We start from the raw sequence: 26,031 nt of genomic DNA on the forward strand, positions 1-26,031 counted from the left end.
CTGCTTAGGTTTAATCTAAATCGAACTTTTTGCACCTTGGGTATGAATGCTTTAATTTTTAGGCTAAGTTCACATTTGCTCCGAAGTAGATACGAACTGAAAGTTTGTCCCCTTTCGGCGACTGTTCGATCAGTTCGTAGACCGAGCAATTTTTCACAACTAGCGTTAGAAACCTTTCAATTAGTGATGTTCTAACTTAGTTTTTCTCATGTATTACGAGAACATTTCACTTTGTGTTCGTTCGTAGTGGTTCACACCATCATGCGAACCACTACGATAGTTAGACATAATTAGACATCCCACCAGCGTGTTGAATAATTCCTTATGCATTTACGAGTAGTCCGAAATCGAAGTTGGTATCCGAAGATTATGCTGAGTAAGTATAAGTAGTACGTGTGAGCTTCCTCAGAGTTTGTCTTCGATACCAACAGTAGTTAAGACTGGGCTTTCCGTTCGGTCCGGTTCATAGATAAAGAATAACAAGATAGAACACTTTCATAGACTCAATTATTAGTGTCCTGCAGAAAGTTCACGGCGCCCTTATCACCAATAGGGCGAATTGTTATATCATAATACGAATTTGCGCAGACTTATTTTCATACTGATCTTTAAAAACTGGAGGATATTTTAGTTGAATTAATCAAATGTTAGTTAACTCCAACACACATCGACAATCTCGGATGCAAAATGACTAATTCGTCCCGTAGCCAATAGCATCAGCATTCTCGTTATTCTTCATTATGACTAAAACCTCTATTTGGTAGTCAGTCAGAGTGATGTCACAGAATGGCTGCCAGTCAGTTGATTGTTTCAAACATTCGAAAGCATTCATCATAAAGATTACACCGAAACCATTTATACAATCGTAGTATAAAGTTTTATTTTTCTTTTTGTCACAGTTTTACTGTTCTGCATTAGTAAATCGTGCCCCATGTTTACACTGTAAGTTGAATAAATATTTCAGTTTAGTACAAGCGTTAGGATACTTGCGTGCATATCTGATTCTAGATATATGAAATTAAAACTATGATTTATATAACGCCATTTAATAATTTAAAATTTTAAGTATTAAATATACATTCTCACAATTCCTTCATGATAAAGTAAAGTATTTATTTATTATTTAATAAATATACATTTTATAACAATGTTCAGTATATTATCGTAATATCCTGTTTATAATCTGCAACAAATTTTCTACACAAAATAGTTTTGTTTGATTATTTTTTTGTAACGTCAAGAAGTCGTCATACGATAAACGAGACATCCCACCACATTTTGTCCATCGCAAAACACAAGAAGGGAAGACATTCAATTCTATTTAGGAATGGAATATAACGTTTCCATTCGTTAATAATATACTATCCACGATCCGTAGTGTGTAACTCGTTCTTATCATATTCGAAGAAACCACAACTATTTTTAACATTCGACTTTATCGTACTCTTCAGACTACATTCAAAAATAAACAAACATGTTCCATTCTATTTATATTTCACAATATTTACTAATATGTATACTCTAAATATACTACATTCATGCCCATAAGAAAAAAATATATGAAACACATTGACATTTTGTAAAATAATAGCAAAACATATTGTTACATTACGTAAATAAGGTAATATAGCTAATAAAGTACCTTGTGTGACGTATTATCGTAAATAAATAGAGAAACAAGTCCAACAAGTTTTAAACTGCTAAAAAGAATAACAAAAGCATTCTACTCTTATTTTAAACTCTTTTTTTTTTAATTTTCTAAACAAGAAGTCAACTCATATTCAATGCACAATCAACGTTATTTTTTATTAAGTAAAAATATGTTAAAGAATGCTCAAAGTATTTATTCTAATATATCATCTTATATACATGATAAAAATACATGATTTATGATAATCTTATAGATAATTAAACATTTTTACGAATTGCTAATATACTGTATTCCTTTTTTTCGTTTATGGACAAGAATGTACTTAGAATATTGTTACATTATGTAACAATATTCTAAGTAAATATTGTGTAGAATTGATAACGTTTATAATAAATACAATGCAACATGTTTATTTATTTTTAAATGTAGTTTGAAGAGGGCGATAAACAGAAATATGTCATCACTTCTAGTTTAAAATTCGAATGAACAGAACTTAAAAACGAGTTATAACTTCTTTGAATACAACGACTTATTACACAATACAAACGAATCCGTAGTGTACACAGTACACTATCGTGATGATATAAAATTAATTGTACATGTTTGTTCTCATCCTTAATGTAAATATAGTAAACTATTCAAAGCCGATCTTTTTTATAAAAACATTTTAGGACTAGCTTAAGATGTTTAAGCTTAGATAATAACGATTAATATAGTCCGACGCTTAGATCAAGATCGAAAGTCGTGTTGACACGACACAGCGAGATCCTTCTTTCTCAGTGTTGATTTCAAAAATTTGAGTCTTTTCCACTGACGAATTCAGAAAATTTTTGCAGAGGGGATGATTTAATTATACTGTATTTTATTAATGCAAAGATTCTAGCACTAGCCACGTTCAAGAAAACCACCAAAAATCATATCAAGAGCTATTGCAATTTCGCTTGAAATATTTTTATTGTTAATTTATGTTTATTTTATCTATTTTAACTTTAATATTCGTCGTTCTTTTCGTTCGTCTGAAACATTAACAAGATGCACTGCCTCGTTGTTTACCAAGTCACGAAGACTTCTTGACGTGACAAAAATAATCAAAATCAAACAGCCACTTTTTGAAGTGGAAAATTCTCGATTATAGGCAGGAAATTACCGTAATATACTGGACAGTATTGCAAAGTATACATTTTATTAAAAAGTAAATAAATAAATTTAAAAATTTCAATTAACGTTACATAAATTAGTTTTAATTTCATATATATTGATAAGCAGATTCGAGTGCATGTATCCTAATAATGCGCTATATTATTTATTCAACTTATAGTGAAACAGGACATGTTTTACTATACACAAAACAAAGTAAAATATAAGAAGAAAAGGAAATGCCTACCTTCGAAAAAGATCAAAACTTTTTACTGCGACGATTGTAGAAACGGTTTCTATGTAATCTGAATTATGGATGCTTTTACCATCAACTGACCTGCAACAATTTTAAGACTTCACTCTAGAAACCTCCATATAAAATCGCGCTTCAGGTTGGTTCACATTATAAGTATTTGTCCAACACATTACTGAATGGCAGAATATTTAGTTGAATATACAGTATTGTTAAAATTATTGGCAACAGGAAATAGAACAATCAACGAGGAAACCTCAAAGAGTAAGTTCTTGCGACCGATTTTTACTTCTTTTACCATAGTATTGTAAATATTCCTTATTAATATTTTAGTATTACAGTATTTTAATTTTCGCTTACAGAAGCATTCACTTTTTATCAGACTTTATCGACACGTTTTCAAAATCGCTTCTTCATAATGGAGTTTTTAATTAGTTGCTTACTTCCAGTACACACCTCTCATTAGTGCCGTATTGGTAAACGGTGACGTTTTTCCAAAGTGCTTTTGCGTGACCAGATACTGATTATTCGTCTATATTTTAATCATCATTTCCAGTCGAATTTGTTTCTCGAACGCTTTGTTTATCCGTTAGCAAGTGGCATTACCAACTATACAATTCCACGAGTTGTTTCCATTAAGATAAGAAAGTCGGAAGACGAAAAGACACGAAAACGGGCTTCTATTGACCATCGAACAGCAATTTTTCTTCAAGCAGAAAAATTACGATATGGACAAGTTAGAAAAATATGTATAATGTGAACCAGCTTTTACGGACCAATACTCTTTGTTCTAAAGAAGGCGCTTTCTACAAGAGCCTTTTCAACGTCGTGTCCAAAGGTACTTCGCACCTGTCCATTTTTTACCCTTTCACTTTCCGGAAGGCGACGTTTTCCGTTCGAGTCGATTATCCAGCATGAAGACGAATCGTGAAGGGACAGAACAGACACGGTCCATGGCGTCCTATTTCCGAATTTCGGTGGTAAAGAATGCAGTCCGGAAACAGTTTTAAAATCGTCGTCGTTAAATTAAAGCAGTTTTTATTTAATTTATATCAAATTACGATAAATTTCGCCCGAGGAAACATGATTTAAAAATGCGTGGACGCGTCGCGACCGAAAAGAAAACGACAAACACAACGTGAATTTTGTGAAAGAATTTCAGCTTTACTAACAAGACACAGGCTCGTATCGTAGCCTTTTTTTTTTTTTACTCGATTGCCGCAGACAGAAGTATTTGGCGCGTGCGCCGGTCGGTCACTGTTGCAAGCCTACTAACAGCGATAGTGATTACGTACATCGTGGAACTATATTACATTAACTATGGAAAATAGGGAGGAAGCTTCGACCGATGCAGACGCACCCGTCGTTATCGCGCGGTCCGTTCGGCCTCTCCCCGTCGTCAGACCCGGTAACAGCAAAGTCCGGTAAATGTGGGTGGCTACTTACGCGCGTCCGTCCTTTCCGCTCCGCTAAAAAACCAAATAAAAGAAGAGACGAGGTCCCGGTGGGCACGGGCTACCAAGAAAGAAGATATGTGGCGTACTTCGTCGAGTATAAATACGTCCCCATTCGGCCCTTTTTTTAACGTTCGTCGGCGGAGGGCGCCGCTTCCTTTCGGCGGGGAACCGCCGGTCGTCCCGGGAAAATGTACACACTGGGCCGACGACGCAGCCGAAGAAAGCGTGGCTCGACGTTGGCGGAGGGACGACGATCACGCGCCTTCCGCCCGGGGTCCGGGACCGGGCGCGCGCTCGGCGCCGTTTCTTCGACGACGAAAGACAAAATACACTCTTCCGGGTCCGGTAGGTATTGTTTATATTCGGAAACAACTGACGTAGACGTGATAGGGAACGAGACGGGCGTTCCTCCGGCACCCGCCCGCCGCTTATTTCCTTTTTACTGGTAACGATGACTAAAGGCTACGACTTTTCCGACGTGCTCGACTGGCGACTGTGTTTAGGATAGTTTGGTTTCAGATACTCCTCGCTTGCCAACGAGAAGACGTCGATTCGATCTTCTTTGCGGTACTGCAGACAGCGACGGATGAATTGCTGAAAATACAAAACGATTTCTATCAGTCACTCAATCCCTATCTTCTTTACTCGTTACCTAACCACAAACGCGTCCGTGGCTCACCCCTCACCTCTGGGTTAAAATATAATACTACCTTGGTTGCCACGTATTGACCTGCTGAATGTAGGACAATTCGACAAAAAAAAGTATATTAATAATAAAATTATGATTTACTTCGGATAAATTTAGGTGAAAATTAACAATAATTTAATATAATGCAGTACAGTATATACTAATAGTCTACATATTGTACATATTCATTCATTATGTCTGCTTATATATATATATTTTTTTTTTACCATTCTTCACATATTTCAACAGTTATACATTATTCTGTACCTTTTCAAAAAAAGTTGTATGCAACTGCTTTTACAATTGACACTCTACTTTGATAAGTTAATGAAATTTAATGGCAATTATAGCGCTTCCACCGTGACCAAAAATGGAAGTTTGTAGTAGAACGAAACTTTTCATTCTTGGAGGAAAATGTTTTTGTTAACGAAAATTTTTATTGTGTTCACAAAATCCTATATGTGCATTCAGAAATTAATTGAACGATCTTTGTTTCTTTTAAAATGAGTTAATTTTTTAATATAAAAGTTTTTTGTTTAAAAATATAAAGTATGACACGTGGCAACCCTACCCACAACAGAAAGTAAATCATTTCCATATGGGAAGATACATTAATTCCCAAAAGCTTTACGATTATATTAATTAAAAACATTTAACGATTAAACTTAGACGTTAAAAATAATAACACAGTTATAAATAAACTACATCAAATTTGTTAAAGTAGTTTTTTGTAACTACATCAACAAATTTGATTTCATTTCATTCCAGTTCTATTCTTTAAATAATTGCAGCCATTATCGAGAATCTGAATGATGTTCTTCGGCACGCATCCCAATATCCAAACTAAAAAAATCCCGATATCGCAAAGTTATTCGATGTGCATTTTGTGAAAAGTTCAATTCGCGCTAACGAAAGTGGAAATTAGAGCGATTGCTTTCTTGATCTCTGCTTTTTTGTTTCAGTGGCATTGTGTTTGCATTGTAATATGGATAGGCAATTCAGTAATTTTATCACAAAATTTCGATATAATGTTTTCAGATTATTTTTGATAGTTAAGCACTCAGGAGAATATCACAAATTCAACAGCAAAGATAAATAATCTTTCAGTTCTTTACTATCCCAAACTCGCTACAGCAATAATGACCGATTGAAATTAATTACCACCATTAACTTTCCGTAACCCCACCCCTTCAGACGTCCAGCAAAACTCAACCACCCTCAAAATCTTTATCAATTTAAGCACAATAAAATATATAAATTGAGTAAAATTTAATGAAATAAAACGGACTCCAATGCAATTCAACCCTCCTCCCTTCTGTCCGACTTGTCATAATATACAAGTCGGGCATCCTCTTTAAATATTCATACTTAAAGAGGATGAATGTCTGTAGTTCTTAACTCATAAAATGGTTAGTTTTACCTCAAAAATTTCATCTTTTAATAGGACCATTATGATAACTGGAGAGTCTCTTATATAGTACTCAAAAGTGCTTGAATTTTTTTACATTGTATTTTCTTGATTTTAAGATATTTTTATGAAAGAAAATATATTTAAATAATGAGTTTTATTAAATTCTGTTAAGTACAAATGAGAAAAACAATTCAATTGTCATGAAATAGGTAGTGTCCAACCTGCTCTATTTCCATGCTCTTTACTATTTTCCAACTTTTAATGCTGTGTCATAATATAGTTTTGACAGCATTTTAAACATTAAAAAGTTTACATTAAACACTCATTGTCAGAAAGCTACATTTAAACTTAAAGTAATGTGAATATTGAACTTAAAAAGTAAATGACTTTTAACTAGAATTAAATGAAGATAGATGAAAAATTATGCACATCAAATGCTTATATAAAACTTGGCAAATATAATAAAATAAACAAGGAAAATAAAAATCTCTTTATTTGCTGCCAACGATATCTGAGAAGCTAAGGATACTGTATAAAAAAACCAAAATTTCTTTCTCTCGCAGCAAGAATGGTCAATTTTTATAGCAAACTCCAGTTTCTACTAACTTGCCAATGACACAAATTTCATTTAACATAAATTTTTCACTTGAAGTCTACATTTAGACAAGATGATTGCTGCTCCTGTGAGTGATTACTGCACAGGTACATACAATGAACTGTATATTCTTATAGACAACTTAAAAAAAAAATAAGTATTGCTGAAGGCATTTCATTTCTGAACAGTGGGTATCTATTCGTGAAAGATATTTCACAAATTGATACCCACTGTTAAAGATATATTATTTGCTTTATTAGGTCAACTTTTTCCAAAATAGAGACAGTTATATCTATAAGTTGAAACCAACAAGTTAATTACTTCAGATGTTAAACATGAATATAGGAATCTTCAAGACATTAAAAAAATTGATGATAATCTTAACTTACAAATGATTCAAATACAATTCTTTTTTTAGTAGAGAGAAAATTCCTCCACTAAGTAGAATACCAGAAGTCTTCAGTTAGTAAAAGTAAATTTCCAACTTCTTTAGGAGCCAATCAATATTTGAGAACAAATAAAATGTTGCATAGAAACATTTATTATTCAACTACATATATATATATATATATAATATTGTAATAGAGCATTTTCTATTTGCAAATAGTGATGTAATCATCAGCAATATGCTAATTTAACTATTTAGTAGTTCCAAATCAGTAAAATGTTGGAATAGCTTAAAAAAAAAAAAAACTAGACAAAATTTTAAATGTTTGAAAATCAAAATGAATTTAGAATTCTGTCTATCTATTCCTTTTAGATTTAAGAATCTTTTTGTTAAATAAATTATTCTGCTTTAAAGTTGTTAACAGCTTATATTTTTAAATTTAAAATTTTTCTAACTTTGATTCTATTTTTAAAATTAAACACTAAATTTGTATTAACACAAATGGAAGTTTATTTTATACTCACTTTTGCCTCACCACTGACAGCAGGTTTAGGTGGAAATTCTACATCCGTTGCTTTCAATATAGTATTTTCTTCTAAAATTGTAGCCTGAGACTGGTTATGGCCAAAAGGCTGAAAAATTATAATTTTCATATCATAAAAATACAAACAATAAATTCTAAAGTATCTATAATATTCCATTTGAACAAATAAATTAATCAATCTATTTATGTAAATTATTATTACAGGTAAAACTTTATAAACATACTTTATGATCATTTCTTTAATAGTTTTCAATAAATGCACATAATTACATCAATCATAATAATATATTTCTAGATTTTAAAGCAGAATAAAAAGTAATCTTTGTTTTGGTTAAGAAAATTTTAAAGTTTCAAGAAAGCTTTGTTTCATTATACAAAAGAATTAAACCTACAAAACAAAAAATGTAACATCATAGTAACTTATTTTGTTCTTACACTAATGCAAAAATACTTTCTCATTGACCATAACAATTTTCAGTTAAATGAAAAAAAAACCATCCTTCAAACTTTTCAATTCAGTTAACAGTGGAAATTAAATGTAACAACTTGCTTATATTTGATATTTGTTAACTTACACATAATTTTTGTTTACTTCATATGAATTAATTCAAAATAAAATTAATTATACCTTTAACACAATTCCTATAATAATGTCACTAACTTTTATATTTTATAGCATTTTTTACACATGTATATAAGTTGATTTTTATTTAGCTGTTATTTTATTATACAATGCAGGTTAATTGTTGATGGAAGTAAAAATCCATTGTCATAACACATTTCCAATTATATGNGCAATGAATTTTGAACATATCTAACAAGAATTTATAGGACTACTCAATGTTTATAAGTTGGCACTTACTGTAAACAGATACCTTGTAGGTTGTCCAAGACATTCAAAATTTCTTTTTATGTTTACAGCTAATGAATGACTGTGTAGTGTGTACAGTAAAAAAAGTTTATTTTTTTGTTAGTGTGGTAATTTGTTTTGTATTACCTGGTAGTTTATATATTAAAAAAACTGCAGATTGGACAACAGTCCAAACTGCAGTTTGCAACTACGATTTCATCACAGGACAACCAGAAACTCTGTACGAAATATAATATTTTTGCCAAGACCAATGATAATCTAAAGCTGCTTGACTGCTAGACAATTAACACACTTAAATTTCTAACCCAGTTACAGCAATGTAATTTTGAGAGTTTGCTTTTGTATAAATAATATATGGATGAGAATAAGAATAATACCAATATTTGTCTTTAATAGAAAACCAAGAATTTTTTAGAACTTTACTTAAATTCAATGCATAGTGTTTCATAAGACAACATATGCACAAATTGTTTTTACTTAGTAGAAACATTTAAATTTAATTTATTAAAAGAAAGTGAATCATGAATCCAGCCTAATTTTCATTTCAGAAATGCAATGCAATCCTTGAAATATTTTCTGAGAACTTTTGGAAACAAGAGAAAACAGTATTTTTAAATTATGAGAATATCAAAACTGATGCATTTAAATTCATAAAAACATGTTAATATTTCTATAATGTTATTCTTATTATCAAATTCTGTTTACCTAAAAACTTCAGTGTTACTCTTTGTCATTAATACACTTTCCTTGTCCATGTAAGCTCAAATTCAAATTACCAAGCTTTTCAAATATAAGCTGCTCATTTGCCAAATTGATTAACTCCATAAAACAAAACATAAAGAAATTGATAACATAAAATATTTTTAAAAATTTCTTTTAGACTTTAAACACTGTAGTGTATTTTTATATGTATTTCATAAGCATAACCAATTTTGTATGTTGTTACATTTTTGCATATAGTTTTACATTAACAAATCTAAAAATAACATACAAAAATGTAAAAGTAATGATTATTCCAATGATATAGTAATGGAGATGATTTGGCCTATGAATGGCTCATATTTGAACTAAATAATTTAATTTTTCTTATTGATTCATTCTTCATTAATAAAGTCAGTCATCGTATAATTTTTCCTAATATTGACAGAAATCACTTTCTGTATCAATAATGTATTGCAATATTAAGCAATAATCTTCTCACTTCTATAACTTCTATATTCATAAAAACTACACTTCTAGATTTTCATATAATATAAGTCTACCAATTAGCATGTTAAATTGCTACGGTTAAGCTTCTTCTACACACATGCTTCAAATAATATTCTAATGGATGTCACATTCACAATCATATGATCAAGAATATCATCAGTGTTTGAAATTTCAACAAATTCATCAATATCCCAAATGGTAAGACAAACAAACTTACTTTTTAACCAACCTATAAATATTACTGAACATTTGTTATAAAATGAAAATGAGCAGTGTAATACAAAATATTAATAAATCTTAAAAAGTTATTTGGACAACTACCCCTATTTCAAAACTTCCCAGTTTTTCTGATTACTTATTGAAAAAAATAATTAATCAAAGTTAAAAACAGATCACATTAACTTATTTTATTAATTTAGAAATTACTTGCTAGGACCAAGAAACTGTCAAACTTCTAAAAATGCCTCCACACTACTAGAGAAATTTTTGATTACCTCATTTTATTAACTCTTGTTACCAATCAAAATTAGTTAAAATCAAGTATCTATATGTAATTGAAAACAAAAACTATAACTTCTGAATTCCAGATGCAATTAAATTCATAATATAAGATTAATTAAAGTACCAGGAAGGAAATAATGCTTTAAAAAAAATTACAAAAGTTAAAATCAACTTGATAATTAATAAATAAATTGTTAAGTTCATTTTAATTATTTAATTAAAAAATAACTTAGTGGGAGTGAAAATATAATAATTTGGATTACAGTTAGGGTATCAACTTCTCATAAGGAAAAGAAATAAGCTGAAAAAAAATTCCTCAATAGTTTTTCAGATCATTTCCAAACAGTTTTCATTCTATTAATAATTTTTAAAAAGTAAGTAAAATTCCAAACAGTTGGCATCTCTAACAGTGAAGCTTATGCAAAAACCCAATGAAAGATATAATCTTACCTTCATTACCATCTTTATTACTAAAAAATTTATTATTAGATAACAGTTTGAGATCATTCTTCATATATTAACTTTGTAAGTTTTAAACTGCAATCGCAACTTTTTATAAATGTTAAAATGAATTTTTGATTTATTTTTACTTTATAATTATAAAGTAAAAAATAAATAAAAAATTTCAAATAATCTAAAATATAAAAATATGTTTTAAACTATTTCATACAATAATTTACATATAAACAGAACATCAACCAGATGAGTCACTAAAACTTTTTGCAATGAATTTTGAACATATCTAACAAGAATTTATAGGACTACTCAATGTTTATAAGTTGGCACTTACTGTAAACAGATANCTATTTCTAAAATAGAAATGTATAAAAAGTAATAATGTAGATAAGGCTGATTGTGTAAAATCTATTATCTAAATATGCTTTAATATTTTTCAAAGTGAAAAGTAATTAACTGTGTTAAAATTAAGTCTAAACCATAATTCAGTTTTCACTTGTGAATCATACAATAATTTGTTTATTTTGTACCTTTGATATTCTTAATCCTCATTTTCAGAGTCTTTATGTTGTAGTTGCCTGCCTATAAATCAATGTACAAGTAAAACTTTTCATTGACAAAAAAGTTTTTGTCATTATGTTTATACAAGTTTATGCTGTCATTTATGTTTTCTTGACACATCAGCAATGATATAATAAAATGCATATTAACCACTTTCTATGCAAAAAGATTTATAGCAATGTTTAGTATATTTCTTTTTTGTTTTTGGTTTGAAATAGTTTAGATTATATTTAGCCTTTCAATTGTTTTGTTGTTTAAATAATACAATATATTCTTCATACAACTAACATACAAAAACAGAACAAAGAATGTTTTGCTTGTATGTTAAGTTTCATGCTGTTCTTATCAGTAGTTCCTCAGATATGAGCCAAATTAATAATTATGCTTATTTTTTGGAAATGAATGTATTATGTTTTTATAATCTGTCCAATAAAAGATGAACTAAGTCATTTTTGATGAGGGATCAACCAGTCTCATTGACAATTAAAATATGAGTCTATATTTGTAATACTAATAGACTATAAACTCTTGCTCTTTTCATTTCCATCAAATGAACTTTGAGAATTGAAATAATTATATATACTTAAAACATTAGCCCTAGCTTAACTATTCAAAATTTATTTCCAGACAACAGTGTTATTTTCTGCTATTTTGCTAACAAAACAAAAACTAAAGATGATGTCATTACCATTTGTTATATTTGCTTCATTTTTTGTTTTGTTCTAAATTGTAGAAATCTGTTTTATATTAATTAAAATAACACTTGTATACAATTTAAAACTGTCACGAGCAACCCATTGCAGGTCAAATGCAGCATCTAGGATTTTGGCAACAATTTTATTTTCCAGTTTTCTGCCTCATGTCATTATGCAACCCTGATTCAGCTAATAATTGTAACAAAATATTCAAACTTGATCAGTGAAAATATGAAAATAAGTTTTATATTACTAGCTTGCATAATATGAAAATTAGTAATATATACTTTATTCTCAACTTAGTTATATGAAAAATTTTCTATGCAAAAAGATTTATAGAAAATCTTTTTGCATAGAAAAAAGATTTTCTATGCAAAAAGAAGTCAGAGAAAAAATGTCAGAGACATTAAAATAAATAAATATATTTATTTTAATGTCTCTGATGTATTTACNAAGTTCATTTTAATTATTTAATTTTGAAAATTTTCTATATTTCATAATTTGTTTTTTGTTCTACATAGTTGTACCCATAATTTGTTGACAATGACAAAAGTTTAACTGAAAACATTATTATTGACATTTACATATTTAATAAATATCTTTAAAAATTTACAATTATTTAAATTAATTATTAAAATCATATCATAGCCATAAACATCCTACATCTGTACGTATTAATGGTATTGAAAAAACAAACCTTTTTTCCATAGAGGCATTGATAAAAAATTACTCCTACACTCCAAACATCCACTTTAGATGAAATTTTTGGAGGAGTTTTTCCAACAACAAAACATTCAGGAGGAAGATACCTATATTTTATAATATATTTTACATTAAATATATAATTATTTGAAAAATTCAATAATTAATATAAATAATATTAAGGTTTATATTTTTTACACACTTTTGATTACTTTCGACTCTTATAAAACAGTTGATTAAATTAAATATTTTTAATATGTCTATTTCTAAAATAGAAATGTATAAAAAGTAATAATGTAGATAAGGCTGATTGTGTAAAATCTATTATCTAAATATGCTTTAATATTTTTCAAAGTGAAAAGTAATTAACTGTGTTAAAATTAAGTCTAAACCATAATTCAGTTTTCACTTGTGAATCATACAATAATTTGTTTATTTTGTACCTTTGATATTCTTAATCCTCATTTTCAGAGTCTTTATGTTGTAGTTGCCTGCCTATAAATCAATGTACAAGTAAAACTTTTCATTGACAAAAAAGTTTTTGTCATTATGTTTATACAAGTTTATGCTGTCATTTATGTTTTCTTGACACATCAGCAATGATATAATAAAATGCATATTAACCACTTTCTATGCAAAAAGATTTATAGCAATGTTTAGTATATTTCTTTTTTGTTTTTGGTTTGAAATAGTTTAGATTATATTTAGCCTTTCAATTGTTTTGTTGTTTAAATAATACAATATATTCTTCATACAACTAACATACAAAAACAGAACAAAGAATGTTTTGCTTGTATGTTAAGTTTCATGCTGTTCTTATCAGTAGTTCCTCAGATATGAGCCAAATTAATAATTATGCTTATTTTTTGGAAATGAATGTATTATGTTTTTATAATCTGTCCAATAAAAGATGAACTAAGTCATTTTTGATGAGGGATCAACCAGTCTCATTGACAATTAAAATATGAGTCTATATTTGTAATACTAATAGACTATAAACTCTTGCTCTTTTCATTTCCATCAAATGAACTTTGAGAATTGAAATAATTATATATACTTAAAACATTAGCCCTAGCTTAACTATTCAAAATTTATTTCCAGACAACAGTGTTATTTTCTGCTATTTTGCTAACAAAACAAAAACTAAAGATGATGTCATTACCATTTGTTATATTTGCTTCATTTTTTGTTTTGTTCTAAATTGTAGAAATCTGTTTTATATTAATTAAAATAACACTTGTATACAATTTAAAACTGTCACGAGCAACCCATTGCAGGTCAAATGCAGCATCTAGGATTTTGGCAACAATTTTATTTTCCAGTTTTCTGCCTCATGTCATTATGCAACCCTGATTCAGCTAATAATTGTAACAAAATATTCAAACTTGATCAGTGAAAATATGAAAATAAGTTTTATATTACTAGCTTGCATAATATGAAAATTAGTAATATATACTTTATTCTCAACTTAGTTATATGAAAAATTTTCTATGCAAAAAGATTTATAGAAAATCTTTTTGCATAGAAAAAAGATTTTCTATGCAAAAAGAAGTCAGAGAAAAAATGTCAGAGACATTAAAATAAATAAATATATTTATTTTAATGTCTCTGATGTATTTACTATCATTAAATATTTACGGCCACTATTTTTTCAATAGATGACATTATGTTACACAAATTTTACATTTTTGGTGAGAAAATGTAGTTTATTTTGGAATATGACAGTGTCTGTGTAAATTGTTTTTGGTAGTTTTTTTTTTTCAAAAAATAATCAAAATTATTAATAAAATAACATAAATTATAAATAAATAAAATTATTCTACTTTTAGAAAAAAAACATATATAAGTGCTAATTTTTTGGAAATTATTTCATATATATTAATTATACATTAAATATTAACAAAAAAATAACATTTTTTGTATAGTAATCATGAAAAAAATTCAACTGAGAAGGATTTGTTAAAGTCTGCAACTCTAAGAAAAAATGCACATTGCCTGCTGGAAGTCTGTGAAGTTCACTTATGGTCCATATCCACAAAAAAGGCTGCTCATCAGCGATTTAAAATCTTATTAAATAATTTTAAGTTAGAATTTCAGCATCTTATTGGCTAGCCTGATCATTCAATCCATCAAGTCTTTACCATGTAAGGAAATCCTCTTTTATTTAACATATGTAATTAATGTTATTTGATAATAAAACAGAAATAAAACAAATTAATAAAAAAATTTTTATTTCATGGCTATTTGTGTTTTCAATACTTAATACAGGTTAAATCAGTGTTTTTCAACCTTTCTCATTGAGTGGCACACCTAATTGAAAAATAACAAATCGTGACACCCTTGACCAGTGGCGGATCTAGAATCTGAATAAGGGGGGGACTAATGGGCTAGATGAATTTTTTGCGAAAACGAATATTATGTGCAACACAAAAGTGTTTTTACGTGTTCAAAATCAAAATTTAAGTTTATTGAATTTTATCGAAATACCTACATGTAAAATAATAGTCTTGCTATTGTTTTTTAAATATAGTTTTATTATCAAATATATCATCTTTTTATATTATCATTTTATTGATAAACAATTTTTCTTAAGTTTTTTAAATACTATTTTAATGTATATACAAAATAAATATTTCCTTACTTTTTCTTATCCTTTTCATATCAATTTTAAAAATTTAAATTAAAAAAATAATAACAATTGTTTATTTGTCATCATTGCTTTTGAATCTATGAAAATACTGTTATATGCACCTACTTTGTGATTGAAACCACACGCTTTTCAAAGTACAATGCAACGCTTTTTAAAGTATATACAAGACACAAGAAGAACGACGTGGACACATGTCCACGTTGTTCTTCTCTGGTGGTTGGCCTGGTACTGGGACTGGGAACATGAAGGCCAAGCAATGTGGTTTGGGCGAACTCATGACAAGTCGTGCGTACACATAACGTAGAACATTACATTAACATGCGATTAGTCATAGTTTCTTTGCTTACTAGATATCTCGTAACAAAATAGAACTGACAATGAGTTATCTTGAACTACACTTAAGTAAATTTCCAAGAAAATGCCTAAAGGCTCTAAACTTTGCGACACCCTAATCGTGGCGCCGCAGCACCCCGATTGAAAAACACTGGGTTAAATATTAAATACAGTGGAACCTCGGTATATGTCTGCTTTAGAATACGTCCAATTCAGAATACATCCTGTTTGGACGAAACAAATTTTGCTCGGTATACGACTTTTGTTCGGTATATGACTTAATTCAATTATACACGCCATCTATGAACAAGTAGCACTATCAGTGTACTACACTAGACTAGACGTTTGCGGTGCTACGGTTTATAACTTTGTTAAATTTCTTCTGATTTTAATTTGTAAGTAACATTTTATTATTTTTATTAATCATGAATTGCAAAAGGGCAACAGAAAAATAAAAAAATGACTAGAATCATAACGGAACTGAAAAAAGAGATTGTTCAGAAATATGAAGGTGGCACGCGTGTTTGAGATTTAACAAGATTTAACTGTTGCATTCCGTATTCCGAGAATGACAATATCGACAATTGTGAAAAATAAAGATATTACTGTATTAAATTTGCTAATGTTGCGAAATGGGTTAAATCAATTTCTAAACAGAGATCGAAGACATTAGATCGTGTCGAGAAATTGCTTTTGCTTTGGATAACTGAAAAACAGTGTGCCGGCGACAGCGTATCGGAAGAAATTATTTGCGAGAAAGTTAAAAGGATACATGCTGATCTCATGAAAAATCAAGCAGAAACTAGCAAGGAAAGCCAGGTGTTTAAAGCCAGCCATTTTTTTTACATGAGAACGGATTAATCATTTTTACATCACTTGTTATGGAAAAGGTTGGTTTGATATACGTCCTATTCAGTATAAGTCCAAACACCAGGAACGAATTAAGGTCATATACCGAGGTTCCACTGTATGTAACTTCTGTTTTAAATATTCTGTTTGTTTCACTTCACTTAGTTTATAATTATATCCACAAATGAATTGTTAATAGAAAAAAAATGAAAAAAACAGGAAATAAACATTAAATTCCTAAATTAAAACACTGCTGGATTAAAGTAACCAAAATTTGTGTCGACATGTTTTCAAACAAAATGCAGAGGATGAATTCTACATTCAGATGTTTGAATTTTTCCATTTGCATGAACAACAAGAGTTTGAAAAAACTGAATATGTAAATAAAGTTTTTGCCTGTAAATTATAATCAAGCAGCATCTTCATTTTATTTATGATAGTACTATGTTTCACAAAATTTGAAGATTAGAATTTCTGTATTAATGATCAATTGCGATTTAATTCTCATGCTGATTTTAATTAAATGAAGACTAACAAATGTAATGATTTATTTATTATATAATAAAAATAAATTTTCTAAATTTAAATAATTTGATACATACCAATATGTTCCAGCACCTTGTGAAGTGAGGTCCATGCCACAATCTGGACTATAATTATCATCATCCATTATTTTACTGAGTCCAAAATCTGTTATTTTGATTTCCCCACTGAGACTACCACTTCCTAAAAGAATGTTTCCTGAAAGAAATAAAAATAAATTAAAAGAAAAAAAAAGGAGTAAAATTCTTAAAATGCATTTAAAAAACTACAATTTGACAATGTAGACTCCAAAATTTTAAAATATGGATTTAAGTTTGAAATCTGAATTTTGCATGTATACAAACCTATCATAAAGTTACATTCCATTTGTACCAGCAACAACAGCATGCCACAGTGGCAACAAGCTGAGTACAGAAATTATAACAAACATTTTAAAAAGTGTTAAATCCATCTGTTATGGTAGCAAACATTAAAAGCTTTTTTGATAAACATCATACAGCAGAAGTCATTTATTGTAATCATATACCACCTATATTGTTATCAGAGTTAACAACTCCTAAAACTTAAGTTAAATGGTGGCAGCTAGAGGCAAAATTGAAAATTAAAATGGATTAATCCACATTCTATTTTTGGCATATTATAAAAACATAAAAATTAAACTACAAAAATAAATTGACTTACTAAGGAACAAGATTTTGCATTCTAGACAATTTTAGGCATAGAAGTATATTGCAAAAATCCTTAACCCAGCACTACATCAGATTTGTAATGCCATTACTTGAGGATGAGTGCTGTCTCACCTTACATATTTTCATATTCTTAATGATTTGTCTTGAAAAATTTTACTTAAATCAGGAAGTTTTGTTATGAATAATACACATTTTAATATTTATCTTCCTTTACTTCAGTTAGAATACGTTAAAAATAATTTATTTTGATATAGAAACAGAAAATTCATATCTGATGAAATCGATAAAATAGAAATACGATATCCAAAATTATTGTTAAACTTAATTATATATAGGCCATACTGAAAGTCAAGAGCAACAATTTTTTTTTTATAAATCACAATCTATTAATTATAAAAAACTAAGAACATTGTCATAATTTATAGACAATGCCATGAGTGAGTCATGATGTCATTAGCTTCCATCATGTGACCATAGACAGATGCTACAAAATAGCTGCAACTGTTGTTTCATTTTGATAGCATGCTGTGATTGAATTTCTTGTTAAAGAGGGAATCTCTACTGCAGAAATTCACCAGAAACTTCAGCATGCATATGGAGATGTATGTATGGATGCCAGCAGTGTTAGATGATGAATAAAACATTTTAAAGATGGAAATCCAAGCACTGAAGATCAGCTGTGTAGTGGCCATCCACAAAGCTCTATTTTCTGGGATGCAGATGGCGTGATTTGGGTGGAATTTCTTGAACCTGAGCAAACCATTAATACTGCTTGGTACATCATGATACTTTGAGTATGTTTGTAAAGTCAAATGAGTTAAATGCGTTAGTAACAAATCAGTTAAAAAATAGTAGCCTTGCTCAGTGCGCATGCTCTGACATGATGACATTTTGAACGAAACTCTAACGAAGTTCACAAAGGAAAAAGTTAGTTTACTTTGTTAAAAAAATGATGCCCAATGATATCAATGTTTCTAAATGTACTTGAGTGTTTAAATTGTAAATTAAAAGGTGAAATGATAGAAATAACTGCCTACCCAAAGCAATCTAAGAAAAATATTTCAGATAACACTGTACTAGCAACATTCACATCTTCGATTTTAGAAACAGCCATTTAGTTATAAACAAATCAGTCGAAAAGTTTAACGAAATAAGAATAACGATAACATCATTCTAATTTAACTCGTTTGACTTTACAAATGTACCCTTCATAAGCTCTGTTGTGCATTGTGTGATGTTTATCCTGGGAAGAAGATCATCCTGCAGCACAATGTGAGGCCCCACACTATTCTTTATACCATGGTGAAAATTTGAAAAAGGGGTGAAAAGTTCTTCTGTATCCTGCCTACTGTCTCAAATCAGCAACCTCCAATTACAGTAGAACCTCGATTATCCGCCCCCGATCAACCGACCGTCCTAGTCGGCAAATTTCAAATGTCCGCTAGTGATGTGGCGCTACAATATTTGGCTATGTCTTGGCTACTTTAATATTATTTTTACGTGTTTTAGCTGGCAACACTCATTCGACCATGAAAGGGAGCCAGTATTTAAACGAGGCTTAATTTTCTAATTTTTAACGATACAATAGTGACGATTATTATTTTAAAAAATTTTTGTTAGGCTTAACATCGATGAAAATTCAACGCAAAATAGGTTAATAGCGATATACTAATATACTAATTACATGGGATATAATAATATACTACAGTAATAATGGATTTTTTCATACTTTTCGGTTATTCGACTTTTCAATTATCCCCAGTCCCCAATTAGGGTGGATAATCGAGTCCCCAATTAGGGTGGATACCCAGTCCCCAATTAGGGTGGATAATCGAGGTTCTACTGTATCGTCATTTCAGTGTTGTGAAGGAACACCGAAATGTTTTGAAGCATGGCAAGACACATGCTTCAAAACAGTGGAGGACATGAAGAAAGCAGTGTGTCAGTTTCTTTTGTAGTGCTGGATTGGAATTTTCAATCTCCAATAACAATGGGTAAAATGTATCCAAAAAACAAAGAAAAGTCTGAAAAATAATGTGATGTATTTGTTTTTCCAAAAATAAATTAATCTGATTTATAAAAAACCGTTGCTCATGATTTTCAATACGACCCTTATAATTTCTATTCAAGTTTTGAATCTGTTTATTCTGGATTTTTAAAATGGCATTGTTTGCAGATTGTTATTATGTGGTATCTGCAGATTGGTGAATTAGACTACATGTTACATTCTTGGATGCTGTTTTACTATTCTTCTTTATTGGGCAACAGGCAAAATTTTCTCTTGAGACTGATGTTGCCTGTGGAAGTTTTGGTTTTTCTCAACACTTCCAAGATTTTCATAAAGAGCTTCTCCCTCTCATTATCTGCAAGGATGGAACTTTATCAGATGCCTCATCAAGTCATTTCAGAAATATTTCATCATGCTTTTTTTGATAGTAAATATATACAATATCATTTTGCTATTAGAATCATACCACTTCAAAATGTGAAAAAAGAGACAGATTTACTTGTGGGTGAGGGCCATACTAACTTGTCCAACACAACTGAAACAAAGGTGGCACTAAAAAGTATTAGCAATGACTATTATTTCTGATTCAGGTATGTTATAGAAGGGGATACTTGGGAAAGAAGGTAGACGAGAGTTTAACCACAAAACTCCCAAGAAGCCTGAGTTACAAGCATTTGAAACAAGAAGTGAGCACTGAACTCACCCTCAAGTAATGGTGGATTAATTGTGCTGAAAGCACAACTTCAAGCTTATGAAAAAAAATATATACATGTATATATATGTATGCATACATACATACATACATACAAAGTACTGCTAGTTTATCATCAAAAATTGACTGCAAGGCATGATGATCATAAATTATGACAAATAATCAAAGGTATAAGAAGAGGGAACATCAAAAGAAATAAATATAGAGTAGAAAAAGAAAGTAGGTGTCTGTAACTGTATAGTAAAGAATCATCTCAACTACATGGGCTGTTTTTGTTTTTGCCTTGTAGAAGGCAAAAACAGAACTAGCATTAACATATGCATTGAGGAAAGCACAATTGTAGTAGTGTAATGCATATAAAATGAGTAGATGACTGAGCAAATGTCATATTAGTAATGAACTGCAGATTCGAGGAGGAACAGGAGATAATAATGGCTGTTTTGTTTGGCCTTATTTATTAATTTTATTTACTTAGAGAAAAATTTCTTCAAGAATGCCAGAAGACATGGATAAATGAACATTATTAAAACAACTGTTAATTCTGAATGCTATAGGAATTTTGAAATACTGTTTACTCACATGTATTGATGATTGATTTGGAGAAGATAATAATTTTATCAAGATGCTAATGCTGCTTGTCATTGCAATAATTGTTAAAAAGTTTCATGCTCAAAATACCATCAAAATACTTCCATGGACAGCAAACAGCACCAATCTCAATCCAATTGAGAATGTGTGGCTGAAACTAAAACAGTTGCTAAGAAGTAAAAATCAAACAACAAGAAAGAACTGTGTTGTATCATTTGTGCTATCTGAGTAGAAATACATCTAGATTTTGAAGACACCTTGTAGACACAAATGCCTCAATAAATCAAAGCTGTGGTTCAAGCTAGAGTAAAGGAAACAAAATATTAAATATTTGGTTTTTATTTCCTGTAAACTACATGATTGGGAAATTTTCCACTCTTTGTTTCTGTTTATATTTTTTCTGCTTGTAAAATGCAAGTTAGCATTACGAAAAATTAATGTTTCTGTAGTCAAAATATTCCTCTTTCATTTTGTTTTATTTATGATGATTGGCTTTTTGAAATAAACTTCAAAACAAGTTTGACTTTAAAAATTCATGAGTGATCAGAAATTTTTTGCCAGAGATTGTATATCGATAGTAACTGAAAGGAACCTATGTTATTCCTTTAGTATTTTAGAGAATGAGAAGTAATTTTATCATCACAGCCACTTCTCAGAACATATGAAAATACAATTCCTAAATATATATTAGAAAAATTTTTTTTTAGTTAAAGTTTAGTTTTTTTAGTAAAATTTTTTTAGAAAGTTAAAAAATTTGCCTAGTTAATAATTTGTATTATATAATATACAAATTATATATAAAATTATTTCATAATTTTTTTTTAAATTAACCAAATTATATTAAAAACATGTAATTTAAATAAGTAAAATTAATCTTACCTGGTTTGAGATCATAATGAATAATGGGTGGTTTAATTTCATTCAAATATTTTAATGCATGTACAACCTGCATGATGATACACCTAGCTTCTCTTTCAGGAATGCATTTATGTTGCTTGAGGTAGAAATCTAGGTCATGCCCATCACAATATTCCAATACTGTACAAAAACTGAAAAAATTCAAACAAATTATTATCAATTTACATAAACATTTAAAAGAATTATCAGAGTCTTAATTTATAACACTTTATTGTGTTAGAAGCATAAACAAATTGTAAAGCACGGTTTCATATCATCAAAATAAAAGAATTATCAGAGTTGTTAGCTTTCTTAATGTAATGTAATATGGCTAGATATGTATATTTAAATTAATCATAACTTAGTCTTCTGTCATAATGGCTATTCTTCGTAACACAACATAGAAATCATAAAACTTCAGCAATCAAAAAAAGTTAGAAAAGTGTTAATAACAGGATTCTTTCTAAGTAAATTCAATTATTTACATAAAATACAGAAAAATCCTTTCTGTTAATTTCTTCCACACCCAAACTTAACATCATTCTATTTCAAGAACTATATTTTGGATGTTGCTTAGTTAGAAGAGTGAAGCATGCTTGAAAATTAGATTTAAGTATTGCAATTAGCTTGTTACTTTTGTTACATAGGATCACCAGCTACAGACCCATTATTATCATTTGCATTTGTCCTTTATTGTATTTTTAATATTATGTAAATAAAACCAAACTGATCATAACTTTTCATTGAAAGTTATACAGTGGGTGATCAGTTAACGAACAAATTGGATAATGAACACCTTCTTAAATGATTTTTATGTTCAGACAACGAACACATGATCGGATAATGAACACCCCACAGAACAAACACAGAAGTGACATAAAACAATGAATACCAATTGGTCTTCCCTTGTCTTTGAGCACCAATTTGAAACTTTTGGGAGTGCGGGAGATGTTGACATCGATGCTCAACCTGGTATATACCGATCGGATAGTATTCCTCTGAACTTTGAGACTCTCCCTTGAAATTCCAGCCTTTTATTTTTCTGACAAAAACAATTCTTTTGTGTATTTGCGAGACTGTCGAATAGGCACTCGTTAAGTTTTGCACCTGTTTTTCTTTTTGAAAGGTGAGAGTATAATAGCAAAGGTAGAGAGTGGACAGAAGATGCCTAATGTTACTGGGCAGTATGGCATGAACAGGTCTACAGTAGGCCACAGTTCAATCTTATTTAAGAAAGATACTGTATAATCAAGAAGACTCAAGCATCTAAAGAAGTAACAAATATCACATCTGAGAAATAAAGAACATTGAAGAGTTCATAATGGAACCTGAAACTGATCTGATGACAGAATAATGCCAAGAAACTCGGCGAGATATGTTTTCTTCTGAAAAAGAGGATCAATGCCGATATCTGCTATTAAAGATCTTTTGAAGAAGTGGGAGGATGTCAGAACAATGGTCTTAGAATGGCATCCAAACCAGGTTGAGGCTTGGGGATTTCTACATTTACAATGCTATTAATTACTTCTGAAAAATCCTGAAGAAGAGAGCAAAGCAATCGACATTAGACAGATTATTTAACCCTTTCAAACAAAAAAAAACAAAAACGAATAAAAATGCAAGACTGTGTATGTATGTAGTTTTATTATTACATATAAATAACGTAGTGAGAAAGTATATATTTTTTATTTTTGGGGGTCACCAGAACAAATTAATTAAATTCCCATTAAAACCTATGGTAAATCGATAATTGGTTAATGAACAATTCTGATAGTGAACAAAGTCTTGGAATGGATTATGTTCATTAACCGATCACCCACTGTATATCAAATACATCTAAATATTTCCAAGCATAAAGGTCTACTCCATGATTATACCAAAAACATTAGTAAACATTTTTTAAAGTTAAATAATTTAAATCTCCTAAATAAAAATAGCATGAAGTCTTCCATATGGTGTAGGTATCTGAATAATACTATTTGTTTTTCTTTTTTGTAGAAATATTCACAATTACTTAAATGTTCTTGAAAAGATAATTTTTCTCCTACATAAAATGATCCAAATTATTATAAAAAAGAATTAATATAAAATAAAAACAAAATCAATTTAAAATATTTGAAGAAGAAATTGATTATTCAAGTATTAATTCATATGCCTCTATGTCCTTATTTTCTACAATTTGTTAAATGTTTGTCTATGAGGACTAAGCTTATTAATAGGACTTATTCAGAGGAACAAACAATCATTATTTTCACCTTGTATTAATACAAGGGGAAAATAAACATTGTTCCTCTGAATAAGTTTTTTTCTCAGTTGCAAAAACCAAAACACCGGTGCAATAAGTCCTATTAATAAGCTTAGTTCTCATAGATAAACATTCAACAAATTGTGATTATTCAAATGTTTATATGATTGGAATTTTACAACAGAATTTTAAATGTTAACATTTTTATTAATCCAAGCTATCTTTATAAATAAAATATTTTTATTTTAAATTATATTTTTTACAATTAAAAATGATTATTATTAAATTGCAGTAAAAAAATTTTGAAAATCTCAAAAGATAAATTTATGTACTGTCATTAAAATGCAACAATCATCAACAATTTCTGTAAAGTCAAAAAAGTTTCTAAGATGGAGACCATAGGATAAGAGTTCATAAGATTTCTTTGTTCTTTATCCTTTAATATCTATGAATATTTATTAATATTCATAACATTCCAATATTTTAAATAAATATAAATATGCATAATTTTAAAATCTTAATCTAACTTGTATTTAATTATATAGAAAATTAATGCCATACTTACGAATTAGCATCTATTTCAAACACATCGAACAATTTAACAACTCTAGGATGATCCAAAGATTTATGTATATTGTATTCCCTTAATGCATGTCTATAAAAAAAATTACAAACATGTAGTTTTTTTTAAATAAAATTATAAGTTACAAACTACATTACAATACATTAAATATTTTATTTGTATAAACTCTAAAGAAATTTATATCATTTATAATAAAATTATAAAAAAAGATACATATAAGTTTAACAATATTAACATTTATGTTAGATGTATCTAAGTTTAAAAAATTACTTATTTATACTTATTATACTGACATAGCTTATTAGAAAGCATATTCTAACTGAAAAGAACTTAACATTCTAAAGCAACAATATACAGTAGAACCTCTACATTCATCATTAATCTGTTCTTAAGGATCTACTGAATATGGAAAATGATGAATATAGAAACAATTTTTCTCATAATAAATAACTGATATTCAATTAATCCGTTCCCACCCTAAAAAAAAAAATACAAGAATAAAAATTTTGTTGTTTGTAAAACTTTATCTCTATTGTACTAAATAAATACAGTATAGTGGTAGAAGCAGAAGTAGAGTAAAGTTATGATTGTTTAGAAGACATAAGACATACCATCAATTAAAACATTAGATAATTCCAATTATGATCATGGGGTCTGTTTTGCCGATGATTCAATAACACTCAATTTAATAAAGAACTTGTCTAGTGTTGTGTTTTTTTGTCTGCTTTTTAAAACTTTTCTGAAGTAGACAATTACATTATCATTGAATGTATTTGTATTTTGGTTAACTATAGCAACATTTGGGTGCCACTTTG

General features: G+C 29.1%; 1 protein-coding gene across 2 annotated transcripts in view; it reads right to left on the reverse strand.

Annotated features, from left to right (window-relative positions):
• Window positions 1-4,184: 4,184 nt before the first annotated feature.
• LOC111625126 (serine/threonine-protein kinase tousled-like 2) overlaps window positions 4,185-26,031 on the reverse strand; it is a 91,027-nt gene continuing 69,180 nt past the window's right edge. For both annotated transcript variants that reach the window (XM_023368168.1, XM_023368167.1), the window contains exons 9-14: window positions 25,199-25,288; window positions 22,371-22,540; window positions 17,554-17,692; window positions 13,115-13,226; window positions 8,105-8,212; window positions 4,185-5,092 (exon numbers count right to left, since the gene is read on the reverse strand). In XM_023368168.1, coding sequence (XP_023223936.1) covers window positions 4,961-5,092; window positions 8,105-8,212; window positions 13,115-13,226; window positions 17,554-17,692; window positions 22,371-22,540; window positions 25,199-25,288 — 751 coding nt within the window. In that variant the 3' untranslated portion in view covers window positions 4,185-4,960. The remainder of the gene's footprint in view (window positions 5,093-8,104; window positions 8,213-13,114; window positions 13,227-17,553; window positions 17,693-22,370; window positions 22,541-25,198; window positions 25,289-26,031) is intronic.

Source organism: Centruroides sculpturatus, unplaced genomic scaffold, assembly GCF_000671375.1.
Source record: "Centruroides sculpturatus isolate CEXI.00-Female unplaced genomic scaffold, Cexi_2.0 scaffold404, whole genome shotgun sequence".
NCBI lineage: Eukaryota > Metazoa > Arthropoda > Arachnida > Scorpiones > Buthidae > Centruroides > Centruroides sculpturatus.